This window comes from Pithys albifrons, chromosome 10 (genome assembly GCF_047495875.1).
Source record: "Pithys albifrons albifrons isolate INPA30051 chromosome 10, PitAlb_v1, whole genome shotgun sequence".
NCBI lineage: Eukaryota > Metazoa > Chordata > Aves > Passeriformes > Thamnophilidae > Pithys > Pithys albifrons.
The window spans coordinates 8,172,725-8,185,424 of record NC_092467.1 but is presented as its reverse complement, the minus strand read 5'-3'; the positions used below and the strand labels follow the sequence as shown (position 1 = coordinate 8,185,424).

At 40.6% G+C, this 12,700-nt stretch overlaps 1 protein-coding gene across 2 annotated transcripts in view; it reads left to right on the top strand.

Moving 5' to 3' along the window:
• The window catches only part of KIFAP3 (kinesin associated protein 3), a 68,404-nt gene that overhangs the window by 12,246 nt on the left and 43,458 nt on the right, over positions 1–12,700 (top strand). For both annotated transcript variants that reach the window (XM_071565366.1, XM_071565365.1), the window contains exon 10: positions 1,715–1,877. In XM_071565366.1, coding sequence (XP_071421467.1) covers positions 1,715–1,877 — 163 coding nt within the window. The remainder of the gene's footprint in view (positions 1–1,714; positions 1,878–12,700) is intronic.

Below are 12,700 nucleotides of genomic sequence, written 5' to 3'. Positions count from 1 at the left end.
GCTTTTTTTTGGTGAAGTCTTACACTTCTGAAATTGTACCATGATTTGTTGGTGACTTCAAGCTCTAGCCAAATATTTCCTTTACTGATCTTTTAACAGATGTGCTATTTCACTTCTGTATCTTTATGCCAATTTGTTACAGGAAAATGATAAATTTTCCTTATCCAAGAGGTAATCTATTGTTATCTGTGCACATAGATTATGACATGAAAAAATGTGTGTAAAAAGAATAGTGAATTAATTGCATTTTTGTGGATGGAACTGTCCTTTGAATGCCTGTGCTCTGAACTCTGGCAGACAAGAGATATCTGCCTTATTTATACATGGGACTTTATTAGGAAAATAAGAATCAGCCCTCCAGCTCACTGATAGGCTGGCACACTTTCTACATTCCATTTGATTTAGTGGAAAGACAAGTGAAACAAAATTGTTGAATTTATTTTATCACAAAGGGTTTCAATAATTTTGAAATAATTTTGGAAACATTTGGATGCCTCAGGTCAGCTGTCTGAGCACTCTTTACTGATAATAAAGGTGATACATTTTTCTCCACAGTATTATTAAGTAAAGCTACCAGTGAAGGAGAAGGTGGTCTGATATTTATGTTGGACAATAATACAAAAATGTCAAAGGCAAAATGAATAAAGATCAGTTGTGCAGCACCTGATTCTAAGTAAAACTGAATAATCCATGTGTATTTATAGCACATTCTTTCCTTTGGTAGTCAAGTGCCATATGAAATTCAAAGCAGTGAGGTAGGAGTTCTTGCTATCTGCTTGTTTTTGATCAAAGCCATCCAGTCAGTTGTTTGATTATTGCACTCTGCTGTGTGGGGAGAGTTGGGAGTTCCTTTTCTTAGTATTCATTCTGTGTGTATTTATAACTGGAAGACTTGTTACATACGTGCAGAAGTTTGAAGAATGCAAAGTAATTTTCTGTGCCTCCTTCTGACCGAAGAAGGATCTGGGAAGCAAAAAATGAATCCATTAAAAGATTATGTCAAATAAAAGCAGAGAAATGTTGCTTAAAACACGACGAAAACTTTCTGAAGTCTTGCCAGTCAATGCTCAGATGTCTTTTCTGGCTGGTGAAGTGAACATGATCTCAGGAACTGATACCAGTTCTCAGTTCCTGGATTCCACTTTTTAATTTGTGAGTGGTACGTGTTTCAAGATGACGTTCATGCTTTTATTAAATTAACATACAGGGCGACATGTCTCTTCTGAGAGCACATGCAAACTTCTGTCTAAGGGTTCATTTGAAACTCATAATGAAAAGTCTCAAATTCTCTTTGCATGCCAATTTTCTGTCTTTATTGGTTGGGTCTCTCTTTGACTCTAATGACTGTTGCTCCAGGGTTGCTTGTGTTTAAGTTTAAATGAGTTCCCCCACCCCAATCTAGTTTTGCAAGTGATGTTTCACCACATTCTTGCAGTATTCCAACTGTGATTAATATTTCCAAGACATCTGAACTGTTGGGTTCAAAAAACTTTTTTAATCAACATTTCCCATAACCCAGTCTAGAAAACTTCAACCACAAAGGCATGAGCAAAACTAGTTCGGATAAAAATGCATGGACAGTTACTGTTATGGCTACAAATTGGATATGTATTTGCATACCCAGGCATGTGAATATATCATACACTGAGAGGGCTTTTATATTGAAGACAAAGTAAGTTTGGATGGTTTATGGATTTTTTTTTTCTTGATACAGGTTGAAATGGATATTGTTGAAAAACTTGTGAAAATGGTACCGTGTGAACACGAAGACCTGCTCAATATCACTCTTCGACTCTTACTAAATCTCTCCTTTGACACAGGCCTGAGAAGTAAAATGGTGCATGTTGGTTTGCTTCCCAAACTCACTGCACTTCTAGGTATGTTTTTTTTGGTCTAACACAGGTATTTCATCAGGGACAGTGAAGCCGTTTGCATCGTCATATGTGCCTAAAAGCTGCTACATCACTCTTGTCTTTGCCAAGGAACTTTCTCACAACTCCCAATTTTTTAGCATTCTTACCTTGTCACAAGCAGATTTAAATGGAAGTTTAAAATAATGTGGTTTCCAGTAGATTTAGTGGTAGGTTCTTCTCTTAACTCTTGATTGAGTCTTTTGGTCTTTACAAATAACTTGAGAAGCTCCCTAGAAACCATGTGAGCTGACACATGAGTGATGTTTGTGATTTTGGGGGGAGTACCTGGGGAAAATAGCCAGCAACTTCACAGAGCTTAGCTGATGGAGGTATGAACTAGATATAGATATATATAGGTATTATTTTATAATGAAACTTGATACTTGTAGCTTTAGTTGTCTGGACAGATCAGAACGTTCCCAGCCTTGTCAGCTTCAACTCTGGGCAGAACTGATTTTTAAACTTGGAGCTTGACAGTCTGTAACTTGTGTTAAGATCATGTGAGTACTTTGGTTACAAGTGAAACTTTTTGTTGTCCGTAGCAGAAAGCCATGGAGGCAATAAGTGAGTTTGGAAAAAGCAGAGGATAGTCCAATTTAGATCACTGTTGTATGCTGGAGTTCTAAGGAGGGAATTTTTATTCCTCATTGTGTGTTCTTTGGCTGATACCTGGAGGCTGCTCTGGTAGATGCACTAAATGTTTAGAAGGATTTAGCTCTAAGGATTGCTGTGTGGGAATAGAGGATCTTGTCTCCTGGAGCCCTAAATATGTGAAACACTGATGCAAGACATTGCTAAGGTTTTCTGAAATATACTGGGTTTGGGATGTGCTGAATCCAGCACAGGTAGTGTGTCCAGGCATTGGCTGGAAAAAGGGGAATGCAACAGTGAATATATGAGCTTTCTCCCCTACCCTTCTATAGTCTCTTAGGATTGTTTGCCTCCTCAGTTCTACTTTCAACCTCAACATGGCCTTATTGCTGCTCAATGAAGACCATGAAAGCTTACACTGCTTGGTAAGCTTTAATTCTGTTAGTGATTGATGTAACACTACCTGATATATCCTGAAATGCCTCACATCTTTTTATGCTTTCTGCTCCACAATATTTGCACTTGACATTTCCCTCTGGGCTGAGCTAGGAGGATGCAAATTGGCATTGGGAATCCCTCTTGTGTATGCTTTTTATCCTCAAGACAATGTTACTTGATAGTAAGTGAATGGAGAAGTGGAAGCTGAGGAAATATATTTTCTCTCATTTGGGACAGGATCTGGCTAGGTGGTTTGGTTCCTCTTGGACTGTCAGCTTTTTGGAGCAGGAATTTATCCCTTTCTTTTGTTCCTATGGCAGCTGGTGCTGTGGTGTTGTGCTGTTTGGGTCCCTGTCACCCCAGCAATGGCACAACACAAATAACCCAAGTCCCTGCTCCCAGAAATTCCCCATTTAATATTAGAGTTACTCTGAATTTATCAGTTAAATATCTCCTTTCTAGTATTTGATTCCAGTGTGGAGAGGATAATGGCTTTTCAAGTGCTGTTCTCCTGGAGTTATAAGCATGCCTGTGTGCAAAGCTGTTCAAGTCAGAACAACTGGCTGGTAAAATTGCCTCTGTTCCTGAAGTGGCTGTTAGGGTAATGCACAGCAAGTTCTACTGGGACTTCCACTAGATTCACTGTTCCTTTGCTTTCCTTGACTTGGATGTGTTTCACTCTTTTTTTTTCTTGCACAAAGGCACATGGTGTTTGCCCTCAGCTTCTCCCTGTAGAATTGCTTAGTTCTTACTGTTCGGTGTGCTGAGAAAATGCAGGTAGAGTTATTGTCTATTACTTGTTTCTTTAAGCCATCCACGTGATCTGTGAGACTCTTCTTGGCACAGTGATCCAAACAATTCTCAAGGTATCCTGTCTGAGGGAGGTCTGCAACCTTGATAAAAAATTGTGTGCCAGATGCCCCATTTATACAGGTTGCTTGGAATTAAACACCCATTATTCAAGTCAGTACCTTTGGCTCACAGTTGCAGGTCATCTGCAAGTGCTGACACATCACAACAGCTGCTGACAAGCCACCATACAGCTCCTAATGCCAAGAGGTCAAGTTTGTTGACTCAGTTTGTTGTGCAAACTGTGCCTCTGAGTCCTTAGCACTGGGTTTGAGATGAGTATACATTGAGTGTAGTAGGTGCTTAAGGGGAGAATTGAGATTGCAAAGATTAAAGGTCATTGTTTGTCAGGCAGTGGTTTAGGGCTGAGCACTGAGGTGGCTGCAGTTCTGGAAGATGTGCTGCTTTCCCAAGGGACACTTCATTGCCTGGGAGCAGGAAGGCCCCAAATGTAGGTGGAGGCTGAAGCAGAGGGAGTGGACTGGCTTCAGCTGAGCTATCAGGAATGGAGGAAGTGTGCCGTGGATGTAATGGAGAAGGACCATCTTCTTTCCATTGCACTCCAGAGCAATGAGGCTGCTGTTGAAAGCACGGACATGAGAAATTCTGCTTAGTCTTGGTTTCCATTTTAATTAGTTTTTTTTCTTTTTAATGGTGCCAGTGCCTGCTTCCCCATGTAGTTTTGCCAGTCAACACCACTTTCTAGTTTTCGTGGCTTCTCTTCACAAGTCTCAAGTATTGTATGTGACAAGACTCCTCTTGGGGCCTCCAGGCACCCACATTAATCAACTGCAGCTGATCTTTGTTATGCACTAAATCTCGAAGATCTTTGTGCAGCTGAGGGAAATTTGGCTTCAAGCTGAAGATCAGAAGCTGGAGCAGAGCTATGGAGGCCTGTGAGATCTAGTCTGCTGTATTCAGGTTTCTCCTTATGTAGGCTGCTTGAGGAGGGATGGAAAGAGATTTTGTTGATTTGTGTGACTTCAGTTCTCTGAGGAAAGCTTGTAACTTTTGAATCACCAGGGCCTTGCAGGGCATGTTTTTTCTAGTGTGGCTTTGTTTTAATCCTTAGAAATTATGTTTACACAGCAATCTTTCATTTTTATACATTCTCTGTCTGAGTTCTGTAAGTGCCAGTGTATGTGAAGCGTGGCTTTAATGGAGCACTTATGTGAATTCACCAAATGGTTTAAACTAGACATTTACCTGAAAAGTGGAAAACACAGTCTCGGTGTCCTCCACTCACCTCCTGTGAAGGAGAGACCAAAGCATCATGTCACAGACTCTTCTGTGGAAATTTGCTTCACTTTTATAGTATTCTCATACTGCTTTGTATGGCCTAATTCAAATGGAGTGCAGTAGAGAAGTGACTTGCTCCAAATATGGTGGAGTTTGGTGTATTTGCTTGTTGAAAATATTCTCAGTGAAAGAGGAAAACGTCAGGCTGAACTTAAAAGAAGGCTATGAATCTGTTTTCTTAATCCCTGGAAATGCTCTTTCATTGCTGGACACAAGGGAAATGTTACTGCTTTTCATAGTTCTTCCCCTGGATGTGTGTTTGGTTTCCAAAGTAAATGCCCTGGCAGCAAACAGAAGACAACATTGTTTACAAGGAAGAATAAAAAGCCCTCACTTCTTGTTTGGACCAAATCCACTCTGTTTTTCAGTTAAGTGGCCAAACCAAATACAAAATTTTTAGTACAGCTCTCTTAAATATATGCACAGCTTGTGATTCACATTCTTCTAATAAGGGTGCTATTTTGTGCTGTGTGTGAGTGGTGTCTTAGCCTTTGTGAAGTGAGACAAATAGTTCCCATTCTCCATGAGAACAGCAGGCAGTTTGTACAGCAGACCCAGCTGGGTGCTGCAAACTCTGCCTGCTGCACCCCGTTCAGAAGCAGCTCCTGGCAGCACACACGTGTGCTGGGCAGTACCCACATTTCTGTGCCCACCCATCCAGAGTTACCCCTCTCAAAAAAGGATGTAAATAATAGGGAATGTTGCAAAAACTATTACAGTGGAAACTGTTGCTGCTTAAAGAGTAAAAGGAGTAGGTCTGGCTCTATGGAGGGAACAAATATTTTACTGATGTGTGTGTTCATCTCTCTGAGCTTATGAGCAGTTCTTAGGTGTACTGAATGCATATTGTTCTGAAATGCCATTTTCTTTTCGTTCACATCCAGTGCAAGCCATGCTGAGAGACTGAAAGCCCATTATGTTTGGAAGTTTGATTTAAGTGTTTCTTTCTGGTTGTTTGAAATTATCAGCTGCTTTTAAAAATAGAAGGCTGATTGCACAGATACTGGTGAGCTGAGAGTGGGTGGGTGACAAAGCAGTACAAGTTGTGAACCATGCCCAGGTGCAGAAGGGCTGTGCATTTGGCTGTGGAAGTACCACACAGGGGCAAGGGGTCAATCTCAGAAAGATTTTAGGTGGTGAGGAACACCTGGGCTTGTGTTTTCCAGTACAGACTACAGTGGCTGAAAGAAAATTGGCTTTTTGGGTTTGTATTCAGCCAAGGAGATGCGCATTTGTTGCAGGACACTCTGAACTACAGTGTGGTCAGTCCCAGGTAGCAACAGAATAGTTTTGCCAGTCCCACCATGTACCCAGCCCATGTGCCCTGTTAATGGGAGCACCCTGGCCTGATGGTCTTAATTTCTCTGTGCTTCAAGACTTAATATGAGCACATGAAGAAGAAGTAGCCACCTGATCTTGCACGGAAATCCAAGGGCTCTACAGTAGTTTGCAGACTCCAGAATAGGTCAGACTTCTCTCTCTTCCAGAGAAGAGCAACTAGGCTGGTGAAGGGCCTGGAGCACAAGTCCCATGGGGAGAGGCTGAGGGAGCTGGGGGTGTTTAGCCTGGAGAAGAGGAGGCTCAGAGGTGACCTCAGCACTGTCTAGAACTACCTGAAGGGAAGTTCTAGCCAGGTGGGGGTTGGTCTCTTCTCCCAGGCACTCAGCAATAGGACAAGGGGGCACGGGCTGAAGCTCTGCCAGGGGAAATTGAAGTTGGAGATCAGAAAAAACTTCTTTCCAAAGAGAGTAATCAGGCCTTGGAATGGGCTGCCCAGAGAGGGGGTGGATTCCCCATCCCTGGAGGTTTTTCAACTGCGATTGGCCGTGGCACTGAGTGCCATGATCTGTTAAAGGGACTGGAGTTGGACCAAGGGTTGGACTTGATGATCTTGGGGGTCTTTTCCAACCCAATTGATTCTATGATTGTATGATTCAGTTCACTATTTAATCTGGCGCTAGACAGAGCAGAGCTTAACTTTGATGGTCTGAGTTAGTCCTCACTGAAGAGTCTGTCTTTACTGGGTCCATTGATGTATCTTTTCTGAGAACTGCTGAAATTCCTGTGATACTTTTCCATTCTTTACAAGTGAGGTTTAATGAGCAATCAGAGAATTGCCAAACAGTTGTGTGTTGGGCTTCTTAACAATCAAGTCTTGATATGGTGTGCAGCCAAGCTGGATTGCGTGTTGACTGCTGTTTAAAAAGCCAAGTAGTACTTTGCTCTCTAATTAACGGAGTGCTGTGTGTTTTTAATGTTCTATTCCTTTTATGAAAGTTTCTTTTAAGAAGGCTTAAAGTAGATGTGTTCTCTTTATGGGTTCACTTGGCCTTTTTGTAATGAACTTATTATGGAGCTTCACACATCTGTTGAAAAATGGAGCTTCTTATAGGCTACTGCAGTGCTTTTTCTGACTTTAATAGGCCTCGTTTATCCTATAAAGAAACATACATTTTCTTACCTGATCAAGTGAGCAAACAATAAGGGTCAGATGTGGCAAAGACCTAACAAAAAGCACATGTCCAGCCATCAGGGTGAGGTAAAGTCATATCGGGATTGCTTGAAGTTATTAATGGCAGTAAAATTTATGCTTCCTCCTGTTTTCACAATTAAATTGAGAAACCTTTTTTTCCTGAAGTGGCTCTGCAGCAGCTGGTTCCAATACTACTTGTGTGAATATTGCCTGGGGTGTCTCCATTCCTTTATAGTAGAGCTTGGCTGAAGCACATTAAGTAACAGTTCAACTACAGGGACCGGTCTGTTGGAAAGCAGTAATTATTAAGGGATTTATTTTAATGGTAGTTTTTTTTTATCATTTGTGGTGAGTATGGCCAAGCCTTAGAAAAACCCTCAAAAACAAACAAAAAACCCCCCATCCCTAACACCTAAAGAAACACAAAACAAAAACATCTTTTAACATTCAACTTCTAAATCCTTATTAAAAGTGCAGATAGACCTGGCATGTCTGAGTGATTTAAGGAGAGTGTTGGGTGCACAGTGTGTCTTAAAACCCAGCCCTTACTGAGATACCTTCACTGTGGGTTGGACAGTAAACTTTAAAAGAAGAATTGATTTCCCATTTTGAGAAATGCAGAAGTAAAAAAAGAGATGCATCAGTATTGCTAATACTGTGTTTGAAGCAGAAATAGAATCCCAACTAACTTTAAGGTAAAAGCCTTTAGTGTATACTTACTTTGTTGCAGTGAATTATCAAGAAAGAAGAAATGAAATTCATAACACACTTTTACATAAACTTACAAGTTTTTGAAATATAACATTTAAGTTTTTTCTGATTCCTTTAACACTGGAGACAGAGTTCTTTCCTTTTGTAGCTCTTACAGGTGGGGCCTTGCTAATCTGAACGCTCAGGTTCTGACTGTTCAGGTGGGTGAGAGCTCATTGCTGTGGTGTGCTGGCCACAAGTGCTTCTGTGTTATGAAGAGGATAACTTTGGGGTAACAAAAGAAACCAACTTCATGTGTGTTGACTGAAAATAGAAATTCTTGTGGCAGCAGCAAGGACAGGAGGGGAGAGATGGCAGCAATTTAAAGATGGGGAGCTAAGTTGTTGGAAGTTTACTGAGCTGATGAATGGGAAGGAGCCCCGGAAACCAGTATTTTGACTGGAGCTTGCAGTATGTGACTGATTAATTCAATGCTTTTTATTGTTTTTTTGCATATTGCAAGAGCAAATTAATGCTTAACAGTAAAAAGTAAATCTAGTCTTCTGTGTGAACTGCTGACATCTGAAAGCTTTACAGGGCACAGCTTGGATGCCTAAAGTATGACAGAACAGAAACAAATAGTTCTAGTTTCTTGGAAAATCTCCATAAGGAAGGAGTGGGCTCTTCTGCTGGTCTTCCTGATCTGTGGTAACATCTTCAAAAAGCCTCTGTGAGGCCCAAGATAGAGGAGCACCTTTTCCAGAGCCCTTGTCAGGGCTGAAGGTAGAGGGAGAGCCTGAAAGCACCACATGGAACAATTTAGCAAATGAAGTATTCCTATGGATCCTGAGGATTTTATGAGTGCAGACATAAGGGAGGAGCTTACATGCTGCTTTCCCTTTGGAACTGTGGAGACATCTTAAATCACAAGTTTGTTCTGAAGTTTTCTCAAATGATGATCTCCAGTCCAGGAGACCATCTGCAGATTCCCCATGTCTGCAGTTGCTTTGTCAGCTGATAATAGTGCCTTCAGACCCTTTGAGCTCCTGCACAGGAACAGTATCTCTTGAATAATATGGAGCTTAATTCCTCCTATCTGTAAGACTTGAGCTCAGCCAATATTTAACTCCACTTTTGGGGCTTAGTAAACTTGAACCTCAGCTTTGTACTTCAGCATCTTGAAAATGTGGGTGAACCAAGTTTGTATTTCAGTGTGGGGAATCGTCCCTTTGTCAAGGTGAGAGGCAGCACATCCTGCCCTTGGTTTGTTCCTCCTTCAGGCAGGACTGTGTTGGGATAGAGCTGCATGATCCAGTCACAGCTGAGCTGTGGAGTGGGGCACCTGCACAGCCAGGAGCCTGGAAAAACCACCTGTTTTCTTCCCCACTGAATTCCAAACAGGAACATCAGGAAGGGTGTGTTTTGATCAGAAAAGTCTGAATATTTTCTAGTAATTTCAATTAAAGCAGTTGATGTAGTTTAATGAAATATAGTGCAGATGTGGCAAAAATGGTGCGTGTCCTGTACATTTCCATTTAAACTCTGTTCCTTGGAGGAGACTTCTAGAGCAAGAACTTTGCTTGGAATTGTTTCCATCTACTTTGGAAGCATCTGTTTTTGAAGTTGAATCTAACTAAGAACCTCTTCTAATTTCTAGTTTCTTGTAATAACAGTAGTTAATTCTTTTTTCTGTCGCTTGCTTTCTTCCTTGGTCATAGCCTGACCCAAAACATGATTCTTTTGTGGAGAAAAGAGAAGTACCTTTACCTTCTTCCTTCAGGGATAATCTTATTGCCTCCTGATTTCTCTCTAATTTGAACTTGTAATTGATTTACCTCTGCTTTGTGCAGTATGAGGGATATTGCAACTCATCAGCTTCCAGTTTCTGTGTGAAGTCACGAGTTCAGGTATGATTGGTTGTGTAGCACATCCTGAGGAACAAAAATGGAGTATTGTTGCTGTGGGAAGAGCAAGCCTCAAACGGGACATGCCTGAATTGAGCAGTGTGTTGGTTACCCATGGCTGTGCTTTGTTGTCCTTTCTGAGCAGCCACGCTGCAGTGAGGTGTTTACTGTCTGGTTTTGTCCGTCTCGCATGGGGTTCCAAGCAAAGAAATGGAGCCTGAGGCTTCAGATGTGCGGCTTCATTTTTACCTTGTTCTGTAACGTTTATTATTTCCACCTAAATTAGTCCTTTTACTTAAGGTTCATAATTATAATTCTTTTTGTTTCATAGAAAAAGATTCTATCCATGCTTAGATGAGGCACATACTTAGTTCTTTAAGTGAAGGGGGGAAAAAAAACCCGAAACACAAACCCCAACAATGGTAATACTGAGGTTTAAAGTTAGGCTTATGGTATGAAACCAGCTTCAAATAACACAAAGGTGGCACAAGAAAGGTAATTAGTATGTAATTAATATCATAATGTTTTATTTACCATGTGTAATCTCTTGAGTATGAGCAGATTTGAAAATTCTTTCAGGTTCTCTTGATAAAATAAACTGATATATCCAATACGATTTATATTTACATATGTAAATCAAACCAATATGTGTCTAAAGCACACATGGACTAACTTAGTCCAACTGTTTAAAAGCTGCTTGTAAGGAATGATATGGGATAGAGGTAAGCAGAGATCGCTTTCTAATCCTTTTTCCTGAGATCACTGCGAGTTACAATACATGTGAATAAACTCTTGATTAGGCAGTTTGGTGCCAGCAAAGTGATGCAGTATCGAGACCTGATACTCAGTTTGTGACAGTCTTACCATCTGGATTTCTTACTTGCCTGGTTCTGCAGCAGCAGATTTGGCTGTAGGATATCAGAGTTTGAAACTGAAAAGTCTCTCTGCCGTTTGATTAGGTATTTACCTTCATTTGTGCTCTGGTTTTGATTGGTGTTGTTAATGTTTTGCACATGAGTGGGATGGGGCATATTTCATATCTAATGTGGAGACATCTATGTTTCCATTAGAAATGATGGCTAATTTATTTACTGATAGTGTTACATTTAAATAATTTAGTCCATAATTTATATTCCTGGTTTTCCTTTAGCATTTGAAGGCTGGATGCTGCTGCAGCTTGGACTGGCATTTCAGTTTTACAGCTTTCAGGTTTCACTTTTCTTGCCATGGAGCTAATGGAGGATTTTTTATTTTAAGCTCAACCCAAATGGAGGACCCAATCTTGTGATCAAGAAATAATTTTTCTTCAGGTTCTGCTCCTAATACTATTTAGATCTTTAACCTTAATAAGAGCTAAACATGGGATTCAGGCGTTGGTCCCCAGAACTGGCACATGGCTTCTTATTAATGTTCAAAGGCTAAAAATCTGAAGCCATTTTGAACTCAGAACCCATCATGTATTTATTTCCCTCTCTAATTTGCAGAAAACTAGTTGTGAAAACAGCCCGAGGGACCTGATATTTTCCATCCCAGCTGGTCCATCTGAACTACAGCTGCAAAAAAAATCTTAAGTATTGTTTCTATAAACTGTTGAGTGTATTTTATAACACAATAATTCCCACAAAATCAGTAACTGCAGTTAATGACTGGTTTGTTAAGGCATTAACTGCACTCAGCTGGGAATGACCAATTTCTCTGGAATGGCTGTATAAGAACTAAGGCTAATTCAGTAACACTTTCAAATAATTATTTGGTTAATTAATGGTAAATTCTTGTGGAAATCCTATCAAAGTGCTCGTGACCCTTACATTTAATATCCAATGAGTTCATTATGATTCATGTGTTATAGCCATAAATACCAGAAGAATCCATAATGACTAGGCCATTATTTTCCAGGGCTGCCCTTACAGCTTTAGGCCATTTGGCTATTCCACCTTCAGTCATAAAAAGGCTTGATGCTCCAAACTACCAGCATTTGTAGCCACAACTTTCTGGCACCCCACCAAATCTTTGGTGATTTTTATGAACACATTTGGCAAAGATCTGGCTTTTCTTTTCTTTCCTTTGCTTTTTCTAGTTAGAGGAATAATTGATGTGTATTGCACCAAGTCATAAGGAAGTTCTTCATTGCAGTGTCTGCTTTTTCATGTGTGGCCTTCAGTAGTGGTCAAAAATAGCAGAAGAGGGATCAGTTCCATGCTTTGGAAAGCTGTTTTCCAGCCAGGTACTGGGCAGGGTTTGAAGTTTTTACAGCCAAGTCTCTATGCTGTGCTTGATTCAGGGGTTTATTCATTGGCATTCTGATGAGTATAAAATAATTAGAAAAAGTGAGCTTGGTACTGACATATTCACATAATAGTAGCTGCCAGTTTATGTTTTTGGGACTGAAAAGGATGGCAATTGGCTTGGTAGGTTTTTCAGTCTGTCACTTTTTACCCTTTTGTCTGCTCTTCAGCCCACAAGGTGATGCTTTAGTGTTTAAAGTGCTTCAACTGTTGAATCTGTTCCCTTCCCAGTCCTCAGCAAACTCTCTGCACGGTTTC